Here is a 27,891-nt window from a genome sequence, read left to right as displayed (position 1 = left end):
GAAAGTTCGAGGACTGCACAGTATAGACAAAGAATGCGCCTTTATAGAAACATTATAGTCGAGGTAGAAAAATCGCATTGTTCTCGATGAGCCAGATACTCGCAATGGATGTGTTCGTGTTACATAACGAGCCTCGAGACAAAAAGAAAGAACGAAAGAAAGAGATAATTGAAGAAAATAGCGGATTAAAAAAATGCTTAAGTTGCGAAGTAACAGAGCAAGAGCTACCGCTACTAGTGCGATAGCGGCATATACATATAATGGGTAAACGAAGCTCGCCCTTCACACTGTGCGATGCATGCACGCAACCGAGCTGCATATAAATCGCTATGCGGGAATGTGGGTACGGTGGCTGAAAAATCTCGACGCATCCTACTAAAGGTTCATAGGTCAAGTGAACTGAGAGTGCATACTAGCTGCTACTTTATGCCAAAGACAATAAATTCAGAAGATGTCAGCGCGCGGTAAGTCAGAGACAAATAATTGCATCCCCGTATATGGTGCCTGTCGCGAGCGCGCCTATTCAAGCTGCACGAGACAATGATCTCGGAGATGCATCTTACTCGGCCAGATAAAAAAAAGCGCTGCATGATCGGAGGATGTTTTTGGCTTGCGCACGGTGATATTGAAAATCGGCGTGTAATTAGCTACCGATCTTCTGCAATAAAGGAAAATGCTAATCGCATTATGTAAGAGACGATTCGCGAAAATGGGTAAATATAATAGACTCGTATACAATGTATACCCATAAGCACGTACTCGCTATAGAAAACGTTGTAGATGCATATCGAGCGGGCGCGCCGCCGTCTGATGCAGCAAAGCCGAGAAGGGGAGACGGGGATGGGCAGACGATCACGGCACGAGAGAAACATGTCCCTTTGTACGTATATAAATGCTGCGAGATCCGCGCGGAGCTCGAGTCAGTATCCAATACACCTGCCCGTCGGAGACTAGAATCGCGTTTCTTTTCTCGATGACGCGCGACTCATAGTGCACGAAAACATGGCTATCGCTGCGATGGAAATCACGGTACTACAACATCCCCTAACATCACAGAGTGTTCATAATGCGGATATTGTCACCGATTCACTGGTTTGACAGATGCTGTATTTGGCCGTAGTGCTGCTCTCGTGGTGCTCGGCTGCGCCGGACAAATTGCGACTGGATACCAAAGCACCGCTGCATGCCCGCAGCTCTTCCGCGGCCAGGGCGCTGTCCGGGCAGACACCAGCGAACGTAGGTAGATTACCGCAGCAATCGAAGCCTCAGGCGCCGAGCTCAGCTGGTCAACCGCAACAGGATGGCGTCCAGAGAGAGGAGACTTCATCCTTCAAGGAAGTCAATGGCGAGACCGTTCTAACAGTCGTCGGCAACTACGCCTACCAGAGTCCTGAGGGCCTGCCCGTCTCCTTCAAGTAAGATTTCATTTTTTCCTTGTTTTCTTTGCACGCACTATTTGGAACCAATGAGTGACACTAATGATGCTTTCTGGTCTTTCACAGGTACATGGCCGATGAAAATGGGAACAAGGCGAGCTTCACGATTGGGGCTGCTGGTGGTGGCTCGGGATCGAAATCGAGACCAGGTGGTGCTACCGGAGGCTCGCAAAGACCTGGCGGTGCTGGTGCTAGTAAGACGGGTACCGGTGGTGGTGCTGGAACAAAAGGCAATCAGTCTGGTAAAAACTCGATCGGAGGTGATAAATACTTGCCACCGAATTGATCTAATTTCAATTTCTGATGTATCTACGTCACTGAAATAAAAGTTTTTTAACTTTCATTATTCAATGCTCTAATGGGCTTCGTTAATCAAACAATGTAATAACTTACAAATTGATAAAAAAATGTGTTTATTGTATATTGTATCGTACTAATATTACAAAATTAAGTTCCCCTATAGGTTGTAAACCCAAAAGCGTTCAACAATAAAGGGATGTGATAGTGCTCCGATTTATCAATATCGAATATCACGTCAATTAACGGGTACATTGATTTCGCATTAACAGAGTCGTAGTAATCTTTCACAAGAAAGCTCAACTTGTAGGTGTTTTTGCTGAATTCAGCATCGTCAGCAATCAAATTAGCGCATCGGCCAGAAGAACAGGTTTTTCTAAAAAAAAAAACGGTACGCAAAAACTAAATTTTTAGTTTTTGATGTTTTTGATTCGAGAAAAAAAACAGTCTATTACCCATCACTAATCAATATCCACTCACTATGATTTTTCAATTTAAAAAGTTTTACTGGTAAATTGGACACTGGAAGTCCTTTGCTTGTATCCAGTACGTGCGTTGTAATTTTAAATGAAGAAGAACTCATGATGATGCACCTTTCAGAAAATATTTTGCACTGCTATTTCTTTTCAAGAATAATGCTGGTAACAGTGTGTCTTCCTACTGTCTGAGCAATACTGAGTCCCGAGGCAAACTCACGAAGATTAAAGCGCTAATACAGAGAGTATAAAACATATCTCTGTTCTGATGTAAATGTCAAAGGTCGCAAATGTTGACTAAAGTGTTCCCGCTTCTTGATTATACTATGTTTTTTATCTCTAGTTTCTATTTTTGACACAATAATCTTAATTTTATAATTTACAACCAACACTTAATATGTAAGTTTTAAAATCTGTATAATACATTATATGCCAATTGTAAATAGGCAGTTGTTTTACTAAAATTAATCATTTTGTCGAAATATATGCTAAAGTAAAAGAAACATTATTTGTTAAACTGTACATTGTAAAAGAAAATCAATAACTAAAATTATAAGCTTATCTTGGAGAGTCCTTAAATGTACTATAGCTAAATGGGCTGACTAAAAGAGGAATATGGTACGACGCGTTGGGATCCTTAATATCAAAAACAATTTCTATGAATGGGTAGATAGTTGCCTGTTTTCGCATGTTGTAGTACTTCTCGACATCGTAATGGAATTTATAGCGCCCAGTGGTCAAACTGTTTTTTGCACAACTCGAAAAATCATTGCAAAAACCATTTGCAGTTGTAATACTGAAAACAAATATGCAGTTGAAACTTTAACATCTACTGAAGAAATGTAAAAGTATATGTTAAATAAAAACCTTTCATGTACAAAAGTCCATCTTCCGTCCTGCAACTTGTACAAGCTAACTTGTAATCCACAAACAGGAATTCCTTTACTTGTTTCCAAAACATGCGTACTAACGATAGGTTTTTTTAGTAAAACCGATTTTGTCGTCATTGACGTGGTTTTAGTAGCAACAAGATTCTAAAAAAAATTTGCATCGAATAAATAAAATGTAATCCAAGGCAATTCAAATATTTTTCAAATCAACAATCTATATTCTTTCTACCTTTTTTGAATCTTGACTAGCACTAGCTGTGCTAGAAGTTGTCACATTAGTGCTACTTGTAGTATCTTTTAATTTTACATCTTGTTTTGCCAACTTAGCAACAACAGTAAAATTTTTGTCATTAAACTGGTTCATTACAACTGGTGGAAGTTTGCTTTTCACTAAACTATAAGTTTTACCACCCGAAGAGAAGAATAATACTTTTTTTGCATTATCTCCAGCTTGTGAATTTCCTTTAGATTCTGCTATCAATGTTTTAATTGCTTCGTCTGATACCTCCTGTCGACAAAAAAAAAAACATTATAATCAGATTTTTGTTTTAAAATTGAAATATTTTCTATTCAGCATACTAACTTTCTGGGTTTTATTCATTGCTTCTTTCTGAATGTCTGTTTGATCTTTTTGATTTGTTGAGTATTTTACATATTGATAGGGTTTCAAATTATCCTCTTCATGGTCCTCTTCAACAGATTCCACTTCCATTTGCAATTCTATAGGCTCTTCATTTTCTGTTGAATAATCTGAATGAACATGAGACATCGCTTGAGCTAAGGTGTCTTGAGCTTCATTCTAAAATAAATTTTTATTTATCAAATAATTCAAGCTTTTATTTAATTTAATTTAACAAAAACGCGGTATTACCTTTTCAATGCACAATTTCTTGAAAACTGGTTCATGTATACCTTCAGATTCTTCAATGACCTCTTCTTGAACTTCACCTTCAATATTCAATTCCTCTCCTACGTCTTGTAAGTATTCCGTTGTTTCATTATTTATGTCATCGTCATCAACAATGTCACCCTCATTATCTTCATTATAATCGTCATCTTCATCTTCATTATCCTCATCATCGTCATCTAAACTTTCAACAACATAATTGATATCATTTGAATTTTGTTGTTGCGCAGCTTCCCTCTGCAAATTTCAGATTTATTATATTATTTATCAATGAAATTTAATAACAATAATTTTTAAAAGCTTGTATAAGTACCTTATTATATTGCACAGCTGCTCTTTGATGTTTCAAGGTGCACATATGCTTTAATAATGACAATCGATGAGCATGTAAATTTCTCTGACAATATTTACAGAAAGCCCTTGTTGCTTGGTAGGGAACCGACGTTAACCAATCTACGAAACATAAGTATATAGAAAAAAAATTTGTTTATATGTGGAATTTTAACCTCAAAAAGAATAGCTCGTCTCATTGATATAGTGAGGATTCAATGTACAGATACTTGCAAATATTTATGTACCTTTAAAATCGGCCATGTGTTCCCATTCTTTACGGTATCGCTGCGTATAAACGCGCGTTTTAGCGTGACTGATTTTTCCAGTCGGTGTTAAACGTACTATTTCTTGAGTTTCGGTGTTCTTAGGTTCTTTTGTTTTGACTTCGACAATGCGTATGACATTGTCCTCCTCTGTCTTGACTTCCTCCATCCTGATCCGATGTTTTGATTTATGAACAAGTATTATCTCCTTTTACAATTTGAATTCCGAAATATCCCACAAAATCTCCATTATAGTTGTATATATATTACCAAGCAAAAAAGTATTTAGTTACTTTCGTGCAGTGGCGGGAGACTGTGCTAGTGTGCTGCAGTTGATGGCGATATAAGTCGCGTGTTCAGTTCTAGGTACTTGGCGATGCTGGTCTTGTATAGTGTGCTAGTGGAAGAAAAATTCCAACTTCCTGGGGAGTATCAACTAGATGGTCATTACCGAACTGCGCGATATATAACGAGAATCAACTAGAAAAAGCGAACTCCCTAGTAGTAGAGGCGCCATTTGCCATACACTAACCGTCGAGAACTATTGCCTCAACAATACTATGGCTATGAAGTATGGAGTGGATAAAAGAGAGGAGAAGAGATGATGACGCCGTGTGTTGGCATCATGATTATTAGACCTAGAGGGCGCCTTAGTTCCAAGCGCAGCATCATGCATGCATGCGCATACGTATAAATTTGAAAGTAGCCGGTACCTGCAAAGTTTGCACTTGGAGGATTTAATCGTTCGACGAGCTTTTTATACTTTTTCTTTGAGCACAGTTAATAGTACATTACGATACGTGTGACTTAAATGGTTCTTTTTTACACGGCGCAGTTAGCACCCGAGCGTAGCGAGGGCGCTAAGCGCCGTGTAAAAATGAACCATTTAAGTCAAGAGTATCGTATAAAATTTTATAGCACAGACTGCTAAAATCCGCAAGTCTCGCCTATTCGTGACTAAAGTAGTCCTCATTTGCACCGTGAGGTTAGCACACGAGCGTAGCGAGTGTGATAAACATGGTGCAAAAAGGACTACTTTAGTCACAGATAGGCGTGATTTAACAGCGGATTTTAGCCACACTGTGCTATAAATTAAATTTTTTAACGATCTTATGAAAACGTAAAAAACGCTCGTTTACGTTGCAAACTCTATAGATATAAATTCTAACGTATATTCAGGAAATTGTTAATTTCTTAAAATTTAAATCCCTACGATCCTGCATTTGGTTACACATCCAAAATTCAAAGATAAATTTTATAGTGATTTCGTTTTTACTCAGTGTTACTATGTACCTATTAATGTATGATTTTTTATTTTTTTTTATTTAAAGTCAAATACTTAATCTGAAACAAAAGTTAAATTTAAGAATTTAGTTTGTTTTAGAGTTTTTCTTTTTTAAATGTTCTCGAGCGCCTTCCACCAATTGGTCCAAGGCCCTTTGGTTAATGAAATTTGCTCTGGAGTTTTCAACTTTCTCTATTAGTAGTTCAGGGTGAACTTTGACAAGTGCCATCAAGCAATCTGAAATTAAACATGCAAAACTTGGAAATTAATACTTAAACTGATTTAGGTAAATAATGTTAAACAATGCTTTTACCAAGTGTTAATTTTTGAAATTGTTCTCCCGGGTCATCCAGATGAATCAAAGTTTTTGAATAAACATATTCAATATGAACATAATAAAAAGCAAGATCATAATCTTTTGGCAAAACTTTCCATATTTCTTTCAAAGCTTCTACAGCTGCAAGGCGAACTTCATCATGCTGATCCTCTAAACGCGAAACTATCTCGGGACTTATTTTATGTATGTGCTCCTCGGTGATGTAAGACAATTCCTGTCCAATATTTATGACAAGGCAAATGGCTTGTAAAGAATACAATCTTGTCTTGTTAGCGTCGTCTTCTAACAAAGTCACAAGAATGGGTCTGACGGTTTCAAATAACCATCCAAAATGTTCCACGGATATAGAAAATGTCTTAACTTCTTTCTCTTTGTCGCTTTCTTCGCAGTTATCTACAATTTTGCTCAACAGTGCGCATAGACAGCAAACAGAAGCTGTTCTGATTGCTTCTGCTGTTCTACCAGCAGCCCATTTTAATCCTGGAATAATCATTTTTTCAAGAACAATGTTCGCAAATTCGATAAAAGCATTCGCGCTATTTTCCTCGAGCAACTTATCCCAATTCTGTAAATAATCGGAAAGTAGAATGTATTGTTTCAGTCTTAATTTTTTGTCGTCTTCGGCGTTGGTCGTTTTTTCGAAAACTGGGTGAATCAAATGCAGATGCTTGTAAGTCGTTGATTTTGCGTAAACAATACAAGCGTAAAAAATATGAAATTCAGATGAGTTAATTTCCCACGATTCAGGGCTTTCTTGCATAGTGGTCAAAATGAGTGGGACGTGTTTGTCGAAAAGTTCGTTAAGATTTTCGAAATTTTCAGTTTTTTTAAGGAGTTCTAAAAGCGATATTGCACTTTTCTCCACTAAAGAATCGGATGACATCGCCAGAGTCGTAAAAATTGCGATGAATAGATCATGAAAAATAATGGAGCAGTCCTCTTTGCAGACGTCGAGAGTTGATCGACAGCAAGACAGTATCTCCATTTGATAGCGAATCTTGCGACTTTGACAAATGTGGTTCTCTTGCAAAAGATGCCCGATTCTAGATAGTTCTTTAGTGAGATTCTCACGTTCGCTACCTCTCAATATAGACGCGAAAATCTTAAGGTGTCCAGATGTTGGATTCTCTTCGAGAGTTGGTAAGATGAGATCACAATAAACCTTTGGAAGGACGAAGAAGCCCATGTATTCGGCTGCGAGTTCGATGTTTTCGACGACTCTTTTATCCTCGTCATTACAGGCGCTATAAATGATGAATTATTTAAGTAAAATAATACAATTTTCATATTTGAATAAATTTAATGTATATACCGGTACATAGGCGACAGTAATTTTGGAAGATATTCAGTCACTTCCTCTTCAACGTTTAATACTAAAATACACAGTAACTGCGCAGCGCGAACTTTTATATCTGCCATCCAATCGTTTAACTCTCGTGAAATCGCAGGTACTAATTTGTGCAAATTTTGTTGAGCAATCGTTCGACATCCTAAGTTTGGTCTAATAACTGTCGAAAAAATTTTAATTTTAAATTATTGTAGTACATAAATTAAAGAAATGACGATTTAATTTTTGGTTACTTTTAGCAGGATAATGTGGCAAATCCTCAAGAAGAAAATCAAGCTTATGCTTGAATTTCTGATCAGTCTCGTTTTCTTTTATGAACTGCTCTCCTGCTTTCATCCACAATGATAGTGCCTTTGCTCTTATTTCTGGGACAATGTCATTGGCTCCAGTAAGCAGTAAAGGCAACAGTTTGTACCACCAACTATATCGGTCTCTCAAATCGATCATCCATAATCCAGCCACTTCAACAACAGCTGAAACAAGAAAAAGTTGTTTGATAAATTAATAATTTTCTGGATTAACACGTCAGTAAATAAAAAAAAGATACTCACCTGTTCTTACTGCACCTGATTGATCGAAAAGTCTTTCAGCCAAGGGACCTGCCACTGTTTCCATTAGCTTACTATCTCCAAAAAGCAGAACTTCACCTATAGATTTAACTGTTGCCATTCGTATTTTATAATGTTGATGAGATATATTTGTTAATATTGGCTTTACGAAAACCTCTGACTTTGTATAAAAGTTACTAGGCATTGCTCTGGCAATTTCACAAATACAATCACAACTTTCTTTCTTCACTTTGGGATACTTGTCAGTGACGGTTCTTGTCAAGATTGTTATTAAATCTTCAAAATATGAAATTAAGTTTTCTTGATATTTCTGTACAATAGCTCTGAGTAATATAATACACTTTAATCTGACTTCTTCTGATTGTTCAACTAATTCTTGACATCCCAAACGTTTAGCCATGATTGGAATTATGTAAACTATATTTTTATCAGAACAAGGCAAGTGGAGCAAAAATTTTTTTAAAATCTCTAGCGCTAAATCTCTACATGCTTCTACTGGATCATGAAGTATTCGTATGACGGGGCGATGAAAAATTTCCCACAAAACCAAGGAACTTTCCTCATCCTTAGTTTCCAATGAATTCAGAACATTTTTTAGAATCTCTTGCAGACCTTTCTTCCTTTTGAATTTGTCCTCTGCTTGCAAAGATGTGCAGATTTTGTCGTATTGCAAATCGATTATTTGAGGCATTATGATATTTAATCACGACAATGATTAATGCACTGTATAGCTACTAATTTAACGCCACTGCATCTAGTCAGTAAACAAGCTGAACGTTGCTATGACAACATTATGCAGCTTTAGAATCTATATTTAGCCTGAATGCATTGATTAAAAATCGATAATAAATGTAACAAGATTTTGAAAATGAAAAATTAATAAAATTATGCAAATATTAAATACATGCTTGATAACTTTTGCAAATTGACAAGAATTCTATACTTGAAAATATTACAGAATACATGTCCATAAGTCGACTACATAAGTTTAATGTCATTTTATTATTATAATTTTAAAAGTCTGAGTAAATAAATTATAAGAATTTGATTTAAGGTTTCTTTTTAATGTGATCATCACTATTTGATTACATTTAATCGTCATGTGCGATCTACATATTTATATAACATTACAATTTACGAAACTAGTGATTGGTATATTAATAAAAATAATTATAATAGCAAATAATAATATTATATAATAATAATCATAATAATAGAAAATAATAAAAACAAAATCGATTTAAGTTTGTTAGCAAAATGGCTTTAAAACTTCGTTCAAAACAATAGGACTTATAACAAAATTATTATCTTGATGATTAAAGATAACACGTGAAAAAAAAACTAATAATACATCAATTCAGAGTAAAAATGCTGTAGTATTTTAATACATCAATGATTGTAAAACCGCTTCCTTATGGAATGGAAGTCGTTCTTAAATGACCTTTCTTCAATAATCGCGGTTGTATATATCATCTTGATTATATAAAAATATTATAGAAAATTAGAGAATAGAATTATACTCTATAATAAATTTATGTTACGTGGATGTATGTAAATAGAATTCTCTCTTTTCATCTTCAAACGGCGGTTGCAATGATGAGCCGCGTGATATACATATGTGTACAGGTATTAACTTTCAACTTGTGTAATAATACCGACAATACTCAGTCCTCCAAAGTTACATTTTTGAATAAGTAAGACATTGACTCCTTATTATGTATGCGTCGAATAGCTTCTGCCAGCAGAATGCTGATGTCTACTGTTTTTATTTTGTGGCATTGCATTTTTTGCAATTCATGTGGGATTGTATTGGTGACGACGACCTTAAAAGCAAAAAATTGAGATTTTGATTATTGCATGAAATTTAGTAAAAAATTTAACATTAACGTTTTATTTTTAGTTAAACTATTTTATGCAATAAATTATGAATTTTTTCAAAATATAATAAAGTATTCACAGATATTTATTCTCTCAATCTGGTATAGATCTAATAAATATTTAAAAATACTATTTTTTTCAATTTCTCTTAATAATCTCTTAATAGTTGCTCAATACATATATTTTAATTAACCGAGTGCTACACTGAACACAGTATTTAGTTTGCTCTCTGAGATATAAATAAACATACATAAATCCACTCAGACATTTCGATGGCTTGGATTGCCATTCCCTTCAAAAATAAACACATCGATTTATTTTGACGTAACAAACGCATCTTGAATTAGATTTTTCTAAACTCACATATAGCGTAAAAGTGTAGTATAAAAAAAGGGTAGTCTTACCTCGTCTATGGGCGACTCTTCGATGAGTCGCGGGGCATCAGAGCTGAGCAGCCCATGCGTAGCAAGAACGTAAATTTTGTAAGCTCCTCTTTCCTTAAGCACCTCGGCAGCAGCTACAAAGGACTGTACGTCATCAACCATGTCGTCCACCATGATGGCAATACGTCCGCCAACATCACCCACGACGTTGATTGGCGGCTTCTCCTTGGCTGGGTGTACCGGCACGCCAACGCCTACCTGCATCGTCCTCAGAGAGGAGAGAGTGGGCGGCGAATAGCGCCCGTCGTTCATGTCGGATTCGGACTCACGCTGTTCACCATGGATTACAGCAATTCCGAGACGTAAACGTTCTGCGTAGCTCGTTGCTTTCTTGGCACTGCCCGGATTTCGCGCTACTATTACTGAATTTCGAAAGTCTGGGATCTGAATAATTAGCATCATTGGCTTAGTATGTGTTTTGTGAAACATTAAAATATAGATGTAATATCAATTACTAACCGATTCTTGAATGTACTGAAGTAGAAAAGGACTAGCTCTTAAATTGTCAACTGGACAATCAAAGAAACCTTGAATTTCTTTCTGATGAAGATCCATTGTAATAAGGTGAGTCAAACCACTTTTGCACATCATTTTAGCTAATAATTTGGAGACTATGCAGCCTCTTTTGCGCATCTTGCACTGCTTTGAGTATGGCAAATAAGGAACAACACCAACAATACTTTTTGCTGATGATGTTTTACATGCATAGGCCATGATTAGCAGTTCCATTATGTTATTGTTCACATCTTTTGTTCCTGTTTGTATGATGTATATATCTTTTCCTCTTACAGAGTCTCCAATTTCAACCATAGTCTCTCGGTTTGTTTTGTAATATACAGCACATCCACCATTTTTGACACCCAATCGGCTATTAGAGACATAGTTGTTTTAATATGATGATTAATAAAATGAAAAAAATTAAAATAATCAATTGATAAAAACTGGGAGTCTTTATAATTCATAAACCATATCAATGTTAAATATAAGTCTGTCAAATACATAATACCATTAATGACCATAAGCTATATCTGACTTGATAAGAGAATAAATAATATAACTATATAGCATTTCTGTACTATGCTTAAATTGTATGTTGATGTAGATTTGTGTGCCAAAAGGTATTACATTTTTGATAAAAAAAATTCAATGAATATTTATATGAAAAATAAAATCTTACTCTGCAATCAAACTGGCTAATTCAGGATGTGAATTTCCTGCGATGATGACAATATCAACAGCAATTGGCCTATCCATGATGGCTTGTTCAACTCGAAGAAAGTGAACCAATCACACCTGAAATAAAGGTATACATTCACTACAAAGCTCCATTACGTATATAAGTATAGATACGCAGTCAAGACGTCAAGATATACATATATAAATATCCCTTATAACGCGAATAACAAGTACACACAAGTGGATTTCCTCCCGAAATTATGTCAGATGGAGATATTGGAGATAACGGCGAGCTAATTTAATTGTTACATTTATGTAACGACAGCATTACATACACCGAGTCCGCAAGTGCACGCGCTAGCACTAATGTGCGGCCTACTGGTATTTGTCTTGTATAGGTGTTAAAAGTCACTTGAAAATCCACTCCGGTATATACTCGAGAGTCGTCGCGTGATGTAGCGAAACAATACCTCGCGATTCAACGATCTGTGCACTAATAATCGAAAATCGCGCGAAACCGCAAGTGAAGCAGCAAAAACATATACTCACAGCTTTGTGTTTATCATATACTTAAATGCAACAAATCGCGCAGGAATAGAACGTTCCTTCAGGCCAGCGTTTTATTTTATTTACTGAGCCTGCTATAGGAGAGACACCAGCTGTTCAGAGCTCACTGTTGCCAACGCTCGCCAGCTGCGTTACGATGATTTCCGGATGGTTTTACGAGCGCTATTTGGATTGTCTCTCGAGCAGTGCTGGCGTGGATCAGCTGACCAATCGCGTTTGCTTGCGAGTGAGATTTGAATTCAGCCAGTTTTTTAAATTGTTGCGTATTATGTAATAGTACTTATAGGCCATAGGTCATAGCTTTCGCAGTTGTATAAGACAATGATATTTATTGTTTTCGTTGGAAATATTCGTTCCGATGCGGAGTGCTGCGACACGTAGCATGCTTATCTTGGTGGGCTTTGCCATCTAGGGTCTGTCACGTTATAAGAGGGACTATTGTTCTATAGACAGTTTTACTGCATCCCTATGCACTGAATCTCAGAGTTCAGATGGGGGGCTCTTTGGGCTTATAGATGTTATTATACCCTTCCTCTCAAAAATACTGGTGGATAATAAAAGCTGCAGACTAGCTACGATATACTCTGAAGGGAAAAACCCAAAAATAATAAAAAATTTCTCTCGTTGTCTCATTCTAAAGAACAATAAAACCCGCACATAATAGACACGCTTATACTTATACTTATATTCTATGCATAGGAAGAAAACATTTCTCGGTTCAGCAACACAGATGGGTCGTCGGTGCAATAAAGTTCCGGGGTTTTCTCGCCCGTTCCCGTCATTGATGTGCTCGAAATTGGCCATTGTCTTTGCGAGAAGAGTTTTTACTTTTATTGCAGGAGCTTATCGCACGCGAGGGATATAAAGTGGACGGATTTTATGGAGAATTAGAAGAGCAGCACGTGGTGCAGGTATAGAGCTTATTGCAGATTTTGAGCTAGCTGCGCGTAGTTTTTCAGCTTTGACGATTTTGATGATTTTAGGTAATTTGCGAATCACTAAATAAGTAATGAATGATTATAAATGGACAGCATCAATCGTTTGTTAAGCGTTTCATTTTTTAAAACATCATAAAAATTATTCATATTGTTTATAAACCAACAAAATATATATATATATATATATATATATATATATATATATATATATATATAACATATTTATGCACGTACTCACTCATTTTCACCGATATTCCATAGTTGTTCGCCGTGTAATCGATGATGTTGAAGATAACGTATACTTAATTCTTCTCCGAGCAAAGATAAGTAATCATCCCTTTGCACGATCCAATAAGATCCAATATAAGTTAGCATCATCTCCTATAAATATACCATTCTGCACTTCATCCTTGTAAACAAACGCATAATAGTATATGCCACTAAGGCCCGCTGCGCCAGTCAATTCTTCTCCTCGCGAAATCTCCCCCTCCCCCGCGCCGCCGTCAAGCCACCGAGAGCGCAGGAATCTGCCTGAACGCGAGTTGAAGCTTGCGATACGTGAGTAGTTTGTGTTCTGGTCAGTCAATCAGTCGGCACTCGGCACTCGGCAGTCGGCAGTCGCGTTCCAGTAAGGAGAGAAGAAATCGCACGGCTCTGCAACTCCGGCCAGAGAGTTTGTTTTTTATGCTGTGACGATCTTTCTCTCAAAGGACATACGTGTTTATATTCGACTAGGCTCGTGTTTACGGATTTTTTTCCCCTATATCGTACGTAATTTTTGTTAAGAAATACTGCGAATTTTTTTACGTTGACTCAACTTTTTCAGTAACTTTTCGAGGTATGTACATACAACAATTGTTTAATTGCGTGAGTGTATTTTTAAATTTCTCGTTATGAGTAACTGCTGCTGGTAGTTTTTCTCAGTCGCGACATTTTTTATATCGTTAGCTATATATCACGGATTTTGCGATAAGATTGATATGGATAGATATGTAGTTGTTCGCGGATTGTAGATAAAACAAAAAGCACTTAGACGTTTTTTCTTCGAATTTCAAGACCTTCGCTCATGAGAAAAAAAAAACAAATGACAGTGTCTTAGTAAAAGTTGTCGTCAACTGGTAACAAATTAGCGAGCACATCTTTTGCCGAATATCCTGCGATTCGATCATCGGGTAAAATCGGATTTCCCGTAACTCACATCCACACTAAATATCTATACCGGAAACTGGAATGCAAGAATAAAAAACTCTTTCACGAAACTCTCGTAAAATTCCAACAAAGACAGACCTCAATCGGGTGAGTTTCCGAACGCTCAGGCGCCAGCTGCGCAGGTTTGAACCGGCAGAGCTCCGCAGCAAAAAAAGACAACGGGCGCCGCGCGCGCGAACTGCACTGTACCGTACCCCATGCCCATATTACTTTATACGCGAACGTTGTCCAACAAACATGATGACTTCGTGCTGAGCGCTGTTGCATCTAAAATCGGGCGCGGGAAGAACGTCGCGGTTCTCGTGTTTTCGTTAATCGCTTCCGGGAACACGTCGCATAGTTTATCGCGCATCCGGCCGTGGAAACTGCAATCCTCGTGTGCAAGATGTAGTCAGTTGCGCCGCACGTCATCGTCGGAAATTCGCGTGCCAATCGCTATCGCGTACTTCTAACCTACTCGCGACGCTACAATTCTCGTACGCGCGCGCTGTGATCTTTGACGTTTGTGCACTGACTGCAGTGTATTTGTTTCTGAGCAGTCGTTGGAGGCTGGAGCTTTCCGCTGGCTAGGAAAGCAACACAGGAGTCATGGCTGCGGAGAAAATGAGTCAAGGGAGGAAGAGGAAGAAGGCGTCCGAACCTGAGGAATCGTCGCAAGCTAAGCGCGCCAGGGACAGTCAACCTTCGAGTCAGGAATCATCTTCCAGCTTCCTTGAAGATAATGACAATAAGGTGGGTGTGTTGATATTCTTTCAATGCGTGTATTGTTGATGCTTACCATTTTTTGTATAAAATTTGTTCAATATACACAATGAATCTTAGAAGGGGTTCTATTATAGCTTTTTTGGTCAAGATTCTTTGTTTGTGATTGGAACAAGTGAATAAATTCCTTCTAAGATGTTATAGATATTGCCCTTTGGTTAATTCTTTTATAGCAATTATTTCTATATGTTATGAATAATTTAAAGAAAGTATTAAATAATTGTAATATTTTAGCATGAAGCTGGACGAATCAAAAAGATATGCATGAAAAACTTCATGTGTCACAGTTTGATGTCAGTAGATTTGAATCAGAAAGTTAATTTCATTGTTGGAGCAAATGGCAGTGGTAAAAGCGCCATACTTACTGCATTAACAGTAGGTTTAGGAGCTCGAGCAAATGTCACTAACAGAGGACCATCAATAAGAGGTAAAAGAAATTTTTTATGCTTTATTAATAAAGTTAAAAAGTTTTAATTATACTAACTAAACAATAATTCTGATATCTTGTAATTGCTATTACAGAATTTATTAAGAAGGGTAAAAGCTCTGCTGCGGTAGAGATTACAATCACCAATGAAGGACCAATGGCTCACAAGTATGATACATATGGACCTGAGATTACAGTTATACGAAATATAGGTGCTACTTCGTCATACAAAATCAAAAACTATGAAGGTATTTTTAAAAGCAACAGTAAATTTTGTTGCATGAATTACATTTAAAAAACTATTCAAGTATAAATAAAAAAAATTCTGCTTACAGGCGTACTTATTTCTACAAAACGAAACGAGCTTGAAAACATTGTTCAGGCGTTAAACATTCAAGTAGAGAACCCTATTTCAGTCTTAAATCAAGACGTTTCAAGAAATTTCTTGGCGGTAAATGATTCTAAAGCCAAGTACAAACTATTTATGAAAGCTACAAGACTAGATTTCATTGGCAAGAATTACAGGGTTGCTTATGAAGCTAGTGAAATCGCGTCCCAGCGTTTAGAAGAAGATAGGAAAGTCTTGCTTGAAAATGAAAAGGAAATAGAAAAAATTAAGAAGAAATTGAAGACACTAGAATCTCTAGATGACCACAAACTAGAATATGAAGCTTTGCAAAAAGAATTACAATGGGCTTTTGTAAATATATATTATCTTTAAATAATTTGATACAATTAAATTTTATCTAATAGTGGTAATTTTTGTAGGTGATACAAGAAGAGAAAAAATTGCTGCAAATAGATGTCAAAATTAAAGAACAAGAAAAGGTCATTGATAAACTCCAAAATCTTGAGCAAACAAAAGCTTCAAAAGAAAAAGAAATCGATGACAAAATAGAGTTAGTTTCTTTTTAATGGTATTTTTTTATTGTGATTTTAGCAATACATAGTCAATTATTCAATATGTCTCTTCTATAGGAACTTCAATCAAGAAATAAAACAAAATGAAGCTGAGGCTTCTGAATCTACATCCAAGCTTAAAGAGATTAATGACCAATTTTTACAAGCTAAAAAGATTTATGATGAAAAAAGAGATAAAGCAAGAAATTTTCATGCTGACATCAAACGTAAGGAAACCGATATTGCTACACTACAGAATGAAATAGCAAAACTTGAAAGGTATATAAATTTATTATAATGCATAATTAAATTTTTAAATCATATAATAATACACAAAAGTCATATTTTAGAGAGCATAGTGTAGCTGGGGATAAAAGACAACAAGCAAGACAAAGATCATCCGAAGTTGAACAACAACTTGATGAAATAGAAGCTACATTAAGAACAAAACAAACCGATCTGATGCATTTGGAAGAAAATAAAAGACGTATTGAACAAAATGAAAACAGACTTAAAATTAATCTGAATTCTAAAAGTGAAAATCTTAGTTAGTATCCTTTTTTTCTTTTTAGTATTTCATTTATAAACTTTTTTATAAAATATCATTTGTTTTGTAATATTATAGATGTTCTCAAGCGCAGATTAAATAGTTTTCAAAATCAACCGAACGATGCACTAACTGTTTTTGGAGCAAATATGCCACGACTAATTAGAAGAATTGAAGAAGAACATAACAGAGGAAGGTTTAGGCAGAAACCTCTTGGACCTATTGGTTCGTTTATTAAGGTGAAAGATTCCTCGTGGATTCCAGCCATAGAAAGTCACCTTGGATTCGGCACTCTCTCTTCTTTTTGCGTGGATAATACTCAAGACGCTAAAGTATTAGAAATCATTATGAAAGAAGTGTACCGTAATGATAAACTTCCAGCAATATTGATTAGTAAATTCATTAATCAAGTAAGTTGACATTTAAAACAAATTCAATGATACCGCTGCATTATAAAAAATACATATTTGAATCTTTTGTATGCTACAGGTGCATGATGTACGAGATGGTTGTGTTAACTCACCAAAATATTCAAATTTACTTCAAATTATGGAAATAACTAATCCAATCATAGCTAATTCCCTAATTGATCAAAGAGACATCGAATGTGTTCTTTTAATACCTACTTCCGAAGAAGCCTGTACAGTGATGGATGGTCGTACTCAGCAAGTGCCAAGAAATTGTAGGCGGGCAATTACAAAAAAAGCGGATCTGTTTTACCCCGATCCGGAATACCGGACGTATGGTGGATTTGTTAACTCCAAGCCTCGATACCTACAAGTTTCAGCAAATGAAGCTATACAGTGAGTACAATAAATCAATAATTTTTTTTTAATATAATTTATGAAAAATGTACAAATTAAAAAGATTAATTTCATTACTTTATTAAAAGATCACTGCAAGAAGAAATCAGCATAGCCGAACAAGAATTAGAACTTGCTACCCAAGAGTTCAGAGAAATGACACAAAAAAAACGTACTACGATTGCTAATCTAACCGAAGTTCAGCAGCAAGTAAGAGATTTGACTAGGAAGCAAAACCAACTAAGGAGGGAGCTAGAAGATTGTCGAGAAACCATTGAATCTTGTAGTGACAATACAATTAACACTTTTGTAAGTATAGGCAGTTCAAATTAGACTAAATTTTTATAAAATTGAATGAAGAATGCTTTTAAAGCATTTAGTTATTATTTGTGTCTAAAAGAGATTATAAAAACTGTTTCAGAGAAACGAATTGGAAGAACTTCAGAGGATTGTTGTGCAAAAGAAAGAGGAAGAAAATCATTTATTAGAAGAACATCGTCAGTGCAAGAAAAATGTTGACTCTTTGAGTGTTGAGCTTAAACGTTGTCGTGATCTTGCACAAAATCTTGATGCAAGACTGAACCCTATTAGAGTAATAAATATTTTTAATCATCAATATTATATTTTGCTTTAATTGTATTTTATGCTGTTATGTTTTACTATTTTATCAGGATAAAATTAGAGAACTAAAAGATGAGAAAAAAAGATTGAGCACTTCCAATCAAGGCGCTATTCGACGAATGGAAGAAGCTAAACAACATTTACAAAAATTAAATGGTGACCATCAACAACAACAAAGAGTTGTTAATTCGAAAATCGAAGTTGCAGAACAAGCTAGCCCGAGAATCGAAATAAAACAGTATGTATTTTTTATGAACTCTATTGAAAATTATATTTGAATAAACCTGAGAATTATCATTATATATACATGTAATTTCTAAAGGAACTCTGATCACATTAATCACAGAATAAAAGAACTAAAACTAATAATTGTTAATGTCGAGAAACAATATGGTTCCAAAGAAGTACTGATTGCAGAATTAAGAGAGAAAGAAGAAAAGTTTAGAGATTTTCGTGTAGCCGCGATAGAAGCTGTTAAATGTAATCAGGTAAACATTGTTTTTAAAATAAATTTGCTTATTTTTCATAGTATAGCACTATTTTTAATAACTTAATTTTATTTTTTTATAATTTCAGAGACAATTGAAACGTTTACAAAAACGTAAGAAGTTTTATTTAGATATGAAACAGCGCATTAGTGAAAGAGTACAAGCCTCTTTTACTAATATCTTGTCACTTCGAAATTATAAGGGACAAATAACGATTGATCATAATCAGACAGAACTAATATTAGAAGTTACTCCTCAAAATGATGCCAAACGACCCACCAATGATGCCAAAGCTTTATCAGGAGGTGAACGTTCCTATTCTACTGTAGCCTTTATTTTGGCATTGTGGGATAGTACAAGCCTACCATTTTATTTTTTGGATGAATTTGACGTTTTCATGGTAAAAGAGTTTCTGATTACTATAATTTATTCATTTATTATTCATGTATCATCAAATATATCTAATGCACATTAATTGTTGATTTCAGGATAAAATAAATCGACGTATAATACTAGACATCCTCTTAAATTTTGCTAAAGTCAATTCTAGAAGTCAGTTTGCATTTTTGACACCTTTGGATACTTCTCACATCATTGCAGACAATTCCATAAGTATTCATCGGTACGTAATTTTTTTGTTTAATTACTATAAATTATTACAAAAACATTTTTTGTAATTTATATAATTTGTTGTTTTTTTTAGACTCGAACCACCAGAGAGGAATACATAAAAGTATTATTTAAGTTAAACTATTTTTAAGATAACTTGTTTTTCTTGAATTCTTATAAAGGTTTATTTAACAAAACCTATATCGTTAACGTATTTAATAATTTATATGTTCCAAGTTTTGTATAAAATGTTCAAAACGTTCGTAAGTGATGTGCCTAGATCGGTGCCTTTAGATAGATAACAGTTTGTGTACGTGATCAATAAAAAAAACGTACAAATGCATATTTGTTTACGTTATTTAATTCAATACCCTGACTATAAAATCTACAAGTGACTTTCATTCAAAAACATTTTTTCAAAAAACGGAGAAGATTGATAAATAATACTGTAACGGATTACCTTATAGTGTGTAAATGCATCATTGTCGGTGTATCATTCATTAATCGGTAAAACAGGAACTGAGGGCGTTATCAGAGGTTATGTGTTGACGTTTGACTATCGAAGTAATGTAAATATTCCATTCTATATTACATTATGATGATGAAATGTTATAGGAGATTCGAACGCCAAAAATGAAAACTGTATCTAAGCCATTGTTCTATTTGTAAAAAATACGATAGTGGTGCAGCTTCTCTAATAAATATTACTATTTATGAAACAAAGTATGTCAACCTTGAATTTTTTTTAATATAGAGAAATATTCTAAAGAATTGATTGTTTTTAGGTAAACATAATATAAAAATGCAGTTAAATAGTGAAGACACATCTGAGCGAAGATTTGAGATTGAATGCAAACTTGAAGCAGAGATTGCTGTTTTGGAAGCTCTAAAAGAGGTACAAGAGCAAAGTAAAAAATTGACCAGTGGTATGGTAGCTATCCTTACTTCCTTAGAAGATAGATTAGCTACATTACGCCGTACTATACTTCCAGTTTATAATGAAACTGGAAATCTTCAGGCTCAGCAGCATAGTAAGACATAATTTAATATGTTGAAATATCATGCTTATTAACTTATTCTATAAGGTTATATAAATTTCAGATATAGAGAAAACTTTGACGATACTCGATCATGCTATTGGATATTATGGGGTTTGTCAAGAAGTAGAAGGCTCGGTACGAGGAGGGCCAAACGGTGCTGGAGGCTTAGATGCTTTTCTAGAAGCTATGAATCGTCTTTTCAACGCTCAACGCTATTTCCAGAAAAACAACCCCAGCTCAGTTGAACTTGAAAATGTCACTACTCTCTTTGATGTAGGACTTGAATCACTTTATGCTGAGTTTCATGATATTTTAGCAAGACAAAGCAAACCAGTCCTACCTATAGTTTTGCTGGATTTGATAGGTTTGGATGAGGATACAAGTAACGAAGATTCACCACAATCTTTGTGCCAGTTACCAGAAAGTGCACTTGCTGACCTGATTAAAATATCTGGATGGCTTGAAGAAAGAGGACATCGTAGACATGCCAAGTTGTACTCATCTGTACGTTCAGCAATTGTTCTTCGATCTTTGCAATTGATGAAGGAACATCAGAGAAGTGCCAGCGGTGGAAGCACTCATGCTGCCAGTCCTATGCCAGTTAGTATACTTATGACAATCAATGCTACAGTATCTATATAAGAGTAACCACAAATTGTGCAATGAGTCAAATTTTTGTCCATAGCGAGCCAAGTTTGCACATCGTCAGTCTCTGGCAGCGGCAGCAGAGACTGCAGGTCGTCGCACATCTCGACGGCTGCAGCTGGCGCTGGAGAAAAAGGCAAGCAAAATGCTGCTGAAAGCTTCGCAAACGACGGGCCTGTCGTTTCCAAGTGCGCGCAAATCTGTCTCGGGACCGAGCCAGTCAGGTCCTGACGACGCGGCGCCCGACGAGCAGGAGATGGAAAACTACCTGTTGCTCGCCGCTGGCTTACACCGGCTTATGCAAGCTGAGCGGACTCTCGTTGGGCGTATTTTACCGGCAAGTTTGAGACTCCAGGTGCTCGAGGCGACAGTTCGCGATGCAATGGACCTCGTCGGTCAGGACGGAGAGAACATCGCCGCGAGGGCCAAGCGCTGCATCGCTCGGAGGGATTTTAGCGCTGTTCTCGTGGTCTTCCCGATACTAAAGCATCTCGAGGAGCTCAAGCCGGATTTGGAGAGGACCGTCGAGGGCTGCGAGTACGCGCTTAGATCTAAATTCGCATCCGTTATTCAGACCCTCACTGATACTGTAAGATTGTTTATTTTAATTGTTATATAAACAGTTTTACATAAATGATAATTGTGAAACAAAAACAGGGTGCGCAAGCACTTGAGTGCTTCGGGGAGAACGTGCGCAACGAGTCCGGAGCGGTTTTGCCCAAGGACGGAACCGTGGCCGAGAGCACAAGTAATGTTCTGGTCTTCCTCGAACAGCTGACCGAGTACGCGGATACCGTTGGCACCGTTCTCAAGCGACACAACGAGACCGACTCTTCTGGTGGTTCAAACTCCAAGCAAGCAGAGAGTCAGCATCGGATTGCTTTGGGCCTCTACATAAGTAAGTTGAAATTTTTCTAAGCATTTGTCTAAAAATAATCGCTAATGGAATTTTCACAAGTTTAAACAGTAGCTAGTATCAATTATCATTAATCTCAGTTCAGTGTAGAACAGCAGATTTTCTGAAACGGTTAAAATTGCGAACGAACTGAAACAAGAATGCTGATAATAAGAAAATATAGATAACATCTGATAAACTCTTCCCGGTGCAGTTAAATGCGCACGTATCGCGTGACTGGCGTACTTAAATTATTTCGTTATTATCAAGCTAAATTTACAAAAGATTGAATTTTTATTTTACTTTTACAATTCGCCCACGATATGAATTTTTCCAATTAAAACATAACAAAAATTTGCAGAACGAGTACTGGCTCTGTTAAATCTGGCATTGGTGAGCCGCAGCGATACGTCGTACTCGGATCCGGCCCTTCGCGCGCTCTTCCGTCTCAACAACCACAACTACGTGATCAATGCGTTGCGGCGAAGCTCATTAATGGAACTACTGCTGCTGGCAGAACCTACAGCCGAGCAAACTTACCAGGAGCTCCTGTTGCGCGACCGTACCACCTACGTAGCTACGACCTTTGCCAAAGCCCGCGGTCACATCGAAAATCTTAATGACGAGCCTGGTAACAGCTATTTTCTTTTCGTTTTGATACTCGGTTGAATCACAGGGTTTTATTATGCAGTTTACTAACTGGTCAATGCTCAGGAAATTACGCGGCGATGACTCAATACAAGTAGTAGTTTTGATTTGAATTCTTGAGCTGTGAATGGGTGGGAAAGTATATGGGTAGTAGCGCGGGGCTTTTGGTATTTTCGTTGACGACTTAAGTGGTCTCAAATGGTAAGAAATATCTTCGCGAGAATGTCGATACCTGTATTAAAAACTGTAATTTATGTACTTGCACGTTTTTAAATCGCGTTTACGAAATTTACAGGCTCGAAGGTGCTGAAGGAGCGTTTCTCAGGTTTCACACGAGAGTTTGAAGAGGCCGCCAAGTTTCAGCGCAGCTATGCAGTTCCTGACTCCCGTCTCAGAGAGGAGCTACGAAAGGAGCTGCGTCAATCACTAGTACCGGCCTACACAGAGTTTTATCAACGTTATCGACATACCTCTTTCTCTAAGAATCCAGCCAAGTACATTAAGTACAGCCCTGAACAGGTGGTTACTACTATTGACACCTTCTTCGACACTGCCGCGTGAGTTAGGAAAAATCGATAGATAAAGGGACACCGCGAGCAAAACTACCGCAGTGAGAGCTGCGCGGCAGTCATGCTGGTATCGATACATTTAGTCTGTCTCTTTCTCGAGCAAGCTTTGACTTTATCAATTGCCTCACAAATTAAAGTTTGTACGAACGATTAGAAAAAGAGTCGTATGTATCGCAACGTGACGATGCCTGGACAGTGCATGTTATATCGTTACGTCGCTATGAATGATATTATATTGTGTAAAATTAGCGAGTAAGTGCAAAATTTTTCTGTTACAACGTAAAATATTTATTGTTAAAATGCAAGTACGCGCACGCGAACACTGTAGGATAACATTGGTATATTTATTTTTATAATGATTCTGTTTCATAATAAAACATACGACAGTGTATAATTTAAAAAGAGGAGATTTAATGTGGTAGTTTTGCTTACAGCTTATTTCGACAGACGTATGTTTTGAACATGCAAGAGATGACGCAGTATCACTCATTTAGTAAACACCCATTTAATAAAGCAAATTTAGTTACAATATCTATGGTTTTTTGTAATCGGACTGAAACAAGTATTATTTCACCGCCCGTTTAAAAACGTATAGCGGTGACAAATTACACGTAAGAGACCTGTGTAAACTACACTTTACATCAAACATTCCAGTCCAGTCTCGTTTTCATATATACTTTTTTAATATATATATAAAAAAAACAAGTAACGTTTCGATTTAGATTCGATTAGTAGTAGCTTAATAAGGTATAGCCGATAGCAAGTAGGATCAAGTTTGAACTCCAGCAATTATTTACAATTAATCGGTTTTTATCTTTATCGTTCTTCTAGTTGTTCCTCGTTATACCTCATACCATTTGATTCTCACGAGCGCACGTTCTCGCATTCACGCGACCTTTCAAAAATTTTTTTGCCATTTTTTGTTTCTTATTTCAAATAAACGTACACGCATTCGCTCCCTCTGTGCTGTTTCGGGTCTCAGCTCTTTTCTCCTTTGTTTTTTTTTAGAGTCGTCTTCGCGCGTCGCGTACGTGTGGCGCATTGTGCGTATGAATCACAGACGTTGTATCAAAGCAGTGTTTAAAAGATATGACGAGAGCAGAGCGGAGCAAATGTCACATATATACTCATGCTTCTCTTTTTTTATTATTTCACTCTCTCGCTCTTTCGATTCGCGCGCCTTAAGCCTAGCCTAGAAATTACACAGTCAACTTACATAGTCGTCTATTTTAGAGCGTGAATGTATAATATATATATATAATTTTTTTTACCGTTCATAGATATTCATTAATAATAATTATTAATATACTCTAGTATACTGTACACAATCGCTTTATATCTTGGCGCTCTTTTCTTTTTCACAATTTCTCTCTATAATCGATTGTTCATCTCGCGCGAGAACGAACTTTCAATAGTAACGGAGACGAGGAGCGTACATTTTTAACCCTTTACCCTTTTGCACGTCCACTGGAAATACTGAAGCTATCAGCGTGGAAGTCTTCTTTCCTCCCCTTTTATTTCATTTTGTCTGTGTTAGTCCGTTTTTCGTATGTTGTTTTTTTTTATTTTGTTTCTGTTACTTGTTTTGTGTTGTCAATAAAACGCTTCGGGAATAGTTGTTTTTTTTTGTGCGATTTGACGTTAATTCACTAGCGTCAGTACTTTCAAGGGATTCAAGAAGGTGGGCGCCGTCAAGCGTCTTCCAGCGAAATTACGCGGCGATGCAACAATTTAATATTATAGGAGGCAACATTTGCGCTTAGGTTTAACCTGCAGAACAGGACAGAGAACAGCACGAATTGCCTCGTCGAACACCGTTTTCAGTCCTTTTTGCGTTAAGGCAGAACATTCCAGATACTTGACCGCTTGGATTTCTTTTGCCATTGTGAGACCCTGCAAGTCAAGCAAAAGTTAATTGATTTTTTGTGTTACGTAAATCTTCGTGCTTAAGATAACGTTGAAACGATGATTACACAACTAGAAATAATTGCTCCAAGACGCGAAAGTATTAAATATAGTAAATTATACTGTAAGCACTACTAAAAATTTTACTGAAAAAATCATATCAATGTATAAGTACTAGTTATTTTTAATAATATTGATAAAAGAACATAATTTTTTAATTACTTACATGTTTAACATTTTGGAATAATGAAAATTGTCAATTCTCTCAAATAATTGAACATCGTTGAAAATGTTTCAAAAAATTTAGAAACTACGATTTTTGTTTTAAAATATATCTTTAGAAAATTAATATTCTACTTGAAAATATTTATCCAACACTCAATTTAAGAAAACAATTGCAAATAAATTAGTCAAAAAATTGTAAGTACCTGAGGATAAGTAATAGGGGCAAGCTTTTTGTCCTTTAGTCGCTCAATAGTTTCCTTGTCCTCACGCAAATCAAGCTTGGTTCCAACCAAAATTATTGGAGTTGTAGGACAATGATGGCGCACTTCAGGATACCACTTGGCCCTTACATTTTCAAAACTTGCAGGATTTACCAATGAGAAACAGATGAGGAATACATCAGTTTGTGGGTATGACAATGGTCTCAGCCTATCGTAATCTTCTTGTCCTGCTGTATCCCAAAGGCCCAGGTTGATGGGCTTTCCATCAACCATGACATTTGCAGAATAGTTGTCAAAAACTGTTGGTATGTACTCTCCAGGAAATGCATTGGTGGTATAACTGATCAGCAAACAAGTTTTACCCACAGCTCTGTAAAAATAATGTTTCAATTACTTATTTGAAAGGCAACTGATTAATTTTGTTGTAAGTAGTAAAAGTAAACAATGTTTCAATAATGGAATGCTTCAAAAGTCATTTTTCTAGCAGTTTCCAGTGTAAACACATGCAAATTGTGCTGAAATTCTACCCATGAAATCTTTGTATTAGAATATCAGAAGAATTACGCAACACCAGAATAAATTTGATATGAAACTTTAAAAACACTGTACCAGAACATCTGATATTTATAAAAAGTCTACAAACTCCAGTATGTGTTGCATGTATAGCAACAAAAACACAAGTTCAGATTTCACTCCAAAGCTAGGATGAATCACAACATAATAAATTCTGTTTAAAGTAATTAATAAAGAATGTCTCTATGACTTAATCATTTAACAATATGCTTCAGCATAGTATTGCCATCGTCACATAGAAAACATACTCCAGCAAAGGTCTGCTCTAAAACAAGACACCTTGCCTACGATACAAAAGAAGCCATCAGGCTCGCTGGAGCGAGCAAATCTCAGTATGCACACATGGTCAACAGCAGAGCCAAGACACAGCATCGTCTCCTCTCTTGCTGTACAAGCATGCATGTTAGTAGCATCCACAAAGAAGCTAAAAAAGAGTGAGTGAGTGCGCAACTGTGTCAGAGCGGCAGAGACTCGCGGCAAAAAGTGTCAGAGGTCCCGCGTTCACCACGCCCATGAGAATATCAGTGCCTCGTCGACTTGACCGTGTGTCACTCTCGGTTCCCGTGCGTATACGGCATCGCGGGCGCATCGTGTACGAGCGAGCACATCTAAGGATGCGTCCTCCACCTCGAGACGTAGCTCCCGCGACGATCGTAACGGAGCAAAGTATAAGTAGGCCTGTACACACGGAGAGGTCTCCAGCGAGCGAGCGAGCGAGCGAGAGAGACAGAGATAGATGGACGGCAGTAAGATGGAGCGAGTGGGAGAGAGGGAAAAGGGTCGACTACTCCCCTGCTGGCCACATTGGCCCGAGCCCGGGGGAGCCTTCTCCGGACGAGTCTTGATCATCTCCAGGAGCACGAGCTGAGATTAGTCGGAAGTAGCGTGGAGCAGAGAGCACAGCAGAGCGAGAAAGAGAGATAAAGAAGGAATGAGACTCACCCGTCGCCCACGACGACGCACTTGATCGCCTGCATTCTCGGCTGTTACTGCTTCGGGAGCGTGGCAGCTCGTCGTCGGCGCACTGACCTAGGCCCACACCACTGGACTCGCACTCTCCGGAGCTGCACGACCTCGGGAACTGCTCAAACACTGCTGCTGCTGCTATTCGAGCGAACTTGTCCTCGTCGTCGTCGGTCGAATCTATTCGCCGCGTAGTCTGTCCGTGGGAGCGCGCGCCGAGCGAGTGAGCCGAGAGAGCTTCTATAGCGGAGTGCGAGAGAGAGAGAGAGAGAGAGATACTCTATAGAGGGCTGTGAGAGAGAGCGAGCGTGACAAAGCTCGTACGAATGCGCCGCGTTGGGTCGGCTCGCCGAGAGCCGTTGGAGAGAGAGAGAGAGAGAGAGAGAGAGAGAGAGAGAGAGAGAGAGAAAGAGAGAGAGAGAGAGGGAGGGAGCGAGTGGACGAGTGGAAGTGTCGATGAGTCGGAGGAGGAACGACGCGCGCTCCCTGCTGGATATGCTGCTGCTGCCGCGAGTATGTGTATATACGTGAGCACAATATAATACGTGCCACGCTCGGATATATGTGTGCGCTATAGGTATACCTATCGCGGCGAGAGCTGGAGTATATTCTCGCCCGACGCGGGACTGCTGTAATGCCGCGAGGACACTGTATTACAGCACTCCGCAAGCTCTTATATTTTTTTTTAGGTAACATAC

The 27,891-nt window shown here is 37.2% G+C and overlaps 6 protein-coding genes across 13 annotated transcripts; 3 read left to right on the top strand and 3 right to left on the bottom strand.

Annotated features, from left to right (window-relative positions):
* The first annotated feature begins 910 nt into the window (after window positions 1-910).
* Window positions 911-1,797, top strand: LOC100187721 (cuticular protein). The gene is made up of 3 exons (NM_001134394.2): window positions 911-1,029; window positions 1,102-1,415; window positions 1,503-1,797. Exons 1-3 carry the CDS (start codon window positions 1,003-1,005, stop codon window positions 1,720-1,722), a joined length of 561 nt encoding a protein of 186 aa, NP_001127866.2. The 5' UTR covers window positions 911-1,002; the 3' UTR covers window positions 1,723-1,797.
* Window positions 1,798-1,832: 35 nt separating this feature from the next.
* LOC100124161 (uncharacterized protein DDB_G0283697) lies at window positions 1,833-5,366 on the bottom strand. The gene is made up of 8 exons (XM_001607986.6): window positions 4,585-5,366; window positions 4,320-4,459; window positions 3,971-4,243; window positions 3,683-3,898; window positions 3,329-3,607; window positions 3,077-3,243; window positions 2,189-3,005; window positions 1,833-2,109 (listed from the first exon to the last, which is right to left on the bottom strand). The coding sequence occupies exons 1-7, from the start codon at window positions 4,769-4,771 to the stop codon at window positions 2,768-2,770; spliced, it is 1,500 nt and encodes a 499-aa protein (XP_001608036.2). The 5' UTR covers window positions 4,772-5,366; the 3' UTR covers window positions 1,833-2,109; window positions 2,189-2,767.
* A 518-nt stretch (window positions 5,367-5,884) lies between these two features.
* LOC100124160 (phosphoribosyl pyrophosphate synthase-associated protein 2) lies at window positions 5,885-14,868 on the bottom strand. Of its 6 annotated transcripts, XM_008217595.4 has the most exons (9): window positions 12,188-12,313; window positions 11,640-11,755; window positions 10,922-11,330; window positions 10,424-10,846; window positions 8,124-9,964; window positions 7,806-8,045; window positions 7,537-7,732; window positions 6,201-7,468; window positions 5,885-6,124 (listed from the first exon to the last, which is right to left on the bottom strand). In XM_008217595.4, the coding sequence occupies exons 5-9, from the start codon at window positions 8,830-8,832 to the stop codon at window positions 5,973-5,975; spliced, it is 2,565 nt and encodes an 854-aa protein (XP_008215817.1). In that variant the 5' UTR covers window positions 8,833-9,964; window positions 10,424-10,846; window positions 10,922-11,330; window positions 11,640-11,755; window positions 12,188-12,313; the 3' UTR covers window positions 5,885-5,972. The 6 variants fall into 6 exon arrangements, with proteins under 6 accessions (XP_008215817.1, XP_008215813.1, XP_032457089.1 ...); XM_008217591.4 differs by lacking the exons at window positions 5,885-6,124; window positions 6,201-7,468; window positions 7,537-7,732; window positions 7,806-8,045 and having other exon boundaries at window positions 9,185-9,964; window positions 12,188-12,343; XM_032601198.1 differs by lacking the exons at window positions 5,885-6,124; window positions 6,201-7,468; window positions 7,537-7,732; window positions 7,806-8,045; window positions 12,188-12,313 and adding an exon at window positions 13,378-13,585 and having other exon boundaries at window positions 9,347-9,964.
* On the top strand, window positions 13,724-19,852 carry Smc6 (structural maintenance of chromosomes 6). 3 transcript variants are annotated; one of them, XM_016987843.3, is made up of 17 exons: window positions 13,724-13,910; window positions 14,892-15,084; window positions 15,349-15,541; window positions 15,637-15,789; window positions 15,877-16,241; window positions 16,310-16,440; window positions 16,520-16,720; window positions 16,792-16,988; window positions 17,067-17,398; window positions 17,478-17,791; window positions 17,881-18,100; window positions 18,213-18,383; window positions 18,463-18,650; window positions 18,735-18,900; window positions 18,989-19,300; window positions 19,389-19,522; window positions 19,604-19,852. In XM_016987843.3, exons 2-17 carry the CDS (start codon window positions 14,941-14,943, stop codon window positions 19,629-19,631), a joined length of 3,249 nt encoding a protein of 1,082 aa, XP_016843332.1. In that variant the 5' UTR covers window positions 13,724-13,910; window positions 14,892-14,940; the 3' UTR covers window positions 19,632-19,852. The 3 variants fall into 3 exon arrangements, with proteins under 3 accessions (XP_016843332.1, NP_001154946.1, XP_016843305.1); NM_001161474.1 differs by having other exon boundaries at window positions 13,724-13,981; window positions 19,604-19,851; XM_016987816.2 differs by lacking the exon at window positions 13,724-13,910 and having other exon boundaries at window positions 14,565-15,084.
* A 116-nt stretch (window positions 19,853-19,968) lies between these two features.
* LOC100124158 (exocyst complex component 7) lies at window positions 19,969-24,012 on the top strand. The gene is made up of 7 exons (XM_008217594.4): window positions 19,969-20,232; window positions 20,295-20,540; window positions 20,611-21,149; window positions 21,235-21,783; window positions 21,852-22,092; window positions 22,451-22,720; window positions 23,033-24,012. The coding sequence occupies exons 1-7, from the start codon at window positions 20,223-20,225 to the stop codon at window positions 23,296-23,298; spliced, it is 2,121 nt and encodes a 706-aa protein (XP_008215816.1). The 5' UTR covers window positions 19,969-20,222; the 3' UTR covers window positions 23,299-24,012.
* On the bottom strand, window positions 23,696-27,570 carry LOC100124157 (ras-related protein Rac1). The gene is made up of 3 exons (XM_031932062.2): window positions 27,173-27,570; window positions 25,640-26,027; window positions 23,696-25,199 (listed from the first exon to the last, which is right to left on the bottom strand). Exons 1-3 carry the CDS (start codon window positions 27,205-27,207, stop codon window positions 25,044-25,046), a joined length of 579 nt encoding a protein of 192 aa, XP_031787922.1. The 5' UTR covers window positions 27,208-27,570; the 3' UTR covers window positions 23,696-25,043.
* Window positions 27,571-27,891: the final 321 nt, after the last annotated feature.

This window comes from Nasonia vitripennis, chromosome 5 (assembly GCF_009193385.2).
Source record: "Nasonia vitripennis strain AsymCx chromosome 5, Nvit_psr_1.1, whole genome shotgun sequence".
Taxonomy (NCBI): Eukaryota; Metazoa; Arthropoda; class Insecta; order Hymenoptera; family Pteromalidae; genus Nasonia; species Nasonia vitripennis.
The sequence above is the reverse complement of the archived record's forward strand: the minus strand, read 5'-3'. Positions and strand labels throughout refer to the sequence as shown.

What these genes read in the sequence shown, in the direction of transcription:
- LOC100187721 (NM_001134394.2), top strand. Translation starts at nt 1,003, where the DNA reads ATGGCTATCGCTGCGATGGAAATCACG. An exon ending in TCGCTGCGATGGAAATCACG is followed by an intron (nt 1,030 to 1,101) that starts GTACTACAACAT and finishes CTGGTTTGACAG; the next exon opens with ATGCTGTATTTGGCCGTAGT. An exon ending in GGCCTGCCCGTCTCCTTCAA is followed by an intron (nt 1,416 to 1,502) that starts GTAAGATTTCAT and finishes GGTCTTTCACAG; the next exon opens with GTACATGGCCGATGAAAATG.
- LOC100124161 (XM_001607986.6), bottom strand. Translation starts at nt 4,771, where the DNA reads ATGGAGGAAGTCAAGACAGAGGAGGACAATGTCATACGCATTGTCGAA. An exon ending in ACACATGGCCGATTTTAAAG is followed by an intron (nt 4,460 to 4,584) that starts GTACATAAATAT and finishes TATGTTTCGTAG; the next exon opens with ATTGGTTAACGTCGGTTCCC. An exon ending in TGGACTTTTGTACATGAAAG is followed by an intron (nt 3,006 to 3,076) that starts GTTTTTATTTAA and finishes ATTTGTTTTCAG; the next exon opens with TATTACAACTGCAAATGGTT.
- LOC100124160 (XM_008217595.4), bottom strand. Translation starts at nt 8,832, where the DNA reads ATGCCTCAAATAATCGATTTGCAATACGACAAAATCTGCACATCTTTG. An exon ending in ATCAGGTGCAGTAAGAACAG is followed by an intron (nt 8,046 to 8,123) that starts GTGAGTATCTTT and finishes TTCTTGTTTCAG; the next exon opens with CTGTTGTTGAAGTGGCTGGA. An exon ending in GCCACATTATCCTGCTAAAA is followed by an intron (nt 7,733 to 7,805) that starts GTAACCAAAAAT and finishes TTTTTTCGACAG; the next exon opens with TTATTAGACCAAACTTAGGA.
- Smc6 (XM_016987843.3), top strand. Translation starts at nt 14,941, where the DNA reads ATGGCTGCGGAGAAAATGAGTCAAGGGAGGAAGAGGAAGAAGGCGTCC. An exon ending in GAAATAGCAAAACTTGAAAG is followed by an intron (nt 16,721 to 16,791) that starts GTATATAAATTT and finishes GTCATATTTTAG; the next exon opens with AGAGCATAGTGTAGCTGGGG. An exon ending in AAGCTGTTAAATGTAATCAG is followed by an intron (nt 18,901 to 18,988) that starts GTAAACATTGTT and finishes TTATAATTTCAG; the next exon opens with AGACAATTGAAACGTTTACA.
- LOC100124158 (XM_008217594.4), top strand. An exon ending in ATGCTGCCAGTCCTATGCCA is followed by an intron (nt 21,150 to 21,234) that starts GTTAGTATACTT and finishes TTTTGTCCATAG; the next exon opens with CGAGCCAAGTTTGCACATCG. An exon ending in AAATCTTAATGACGAGCCTG is followed by an intron (nt 22,721 to 23,032) that starts GTAACAGCTATT and finishes CGAAATTTACAG; the next exon opens with GCTCGAAGGTGCTGAAGGAG.
- LOC100124157 (XM_031932062.2), bottom strand. Translation starts at nt 27,207, where the DNA reads ATGCAGGCGATCAAGTGCGTCGTCGTGGGCGACGG. An exon ending in TGCGTCGTCGTGGGCGACGG is followed by an intron (nt 26,028 to 27,172) that starts GTGAGTCTCATT and finishes TTATTTTTACAG; the next exon opens with AGCTGTGGGTAAAACTTGTT. An exon ending in CCCCTATTACTTATCCTCAG is followed by an intron (nt 25,200 to 25,639) that starts GTACTTACAATT and finishes CTTGACTTGCAG; the next exon opens with GGTCTCACAATGGCAAAAGA.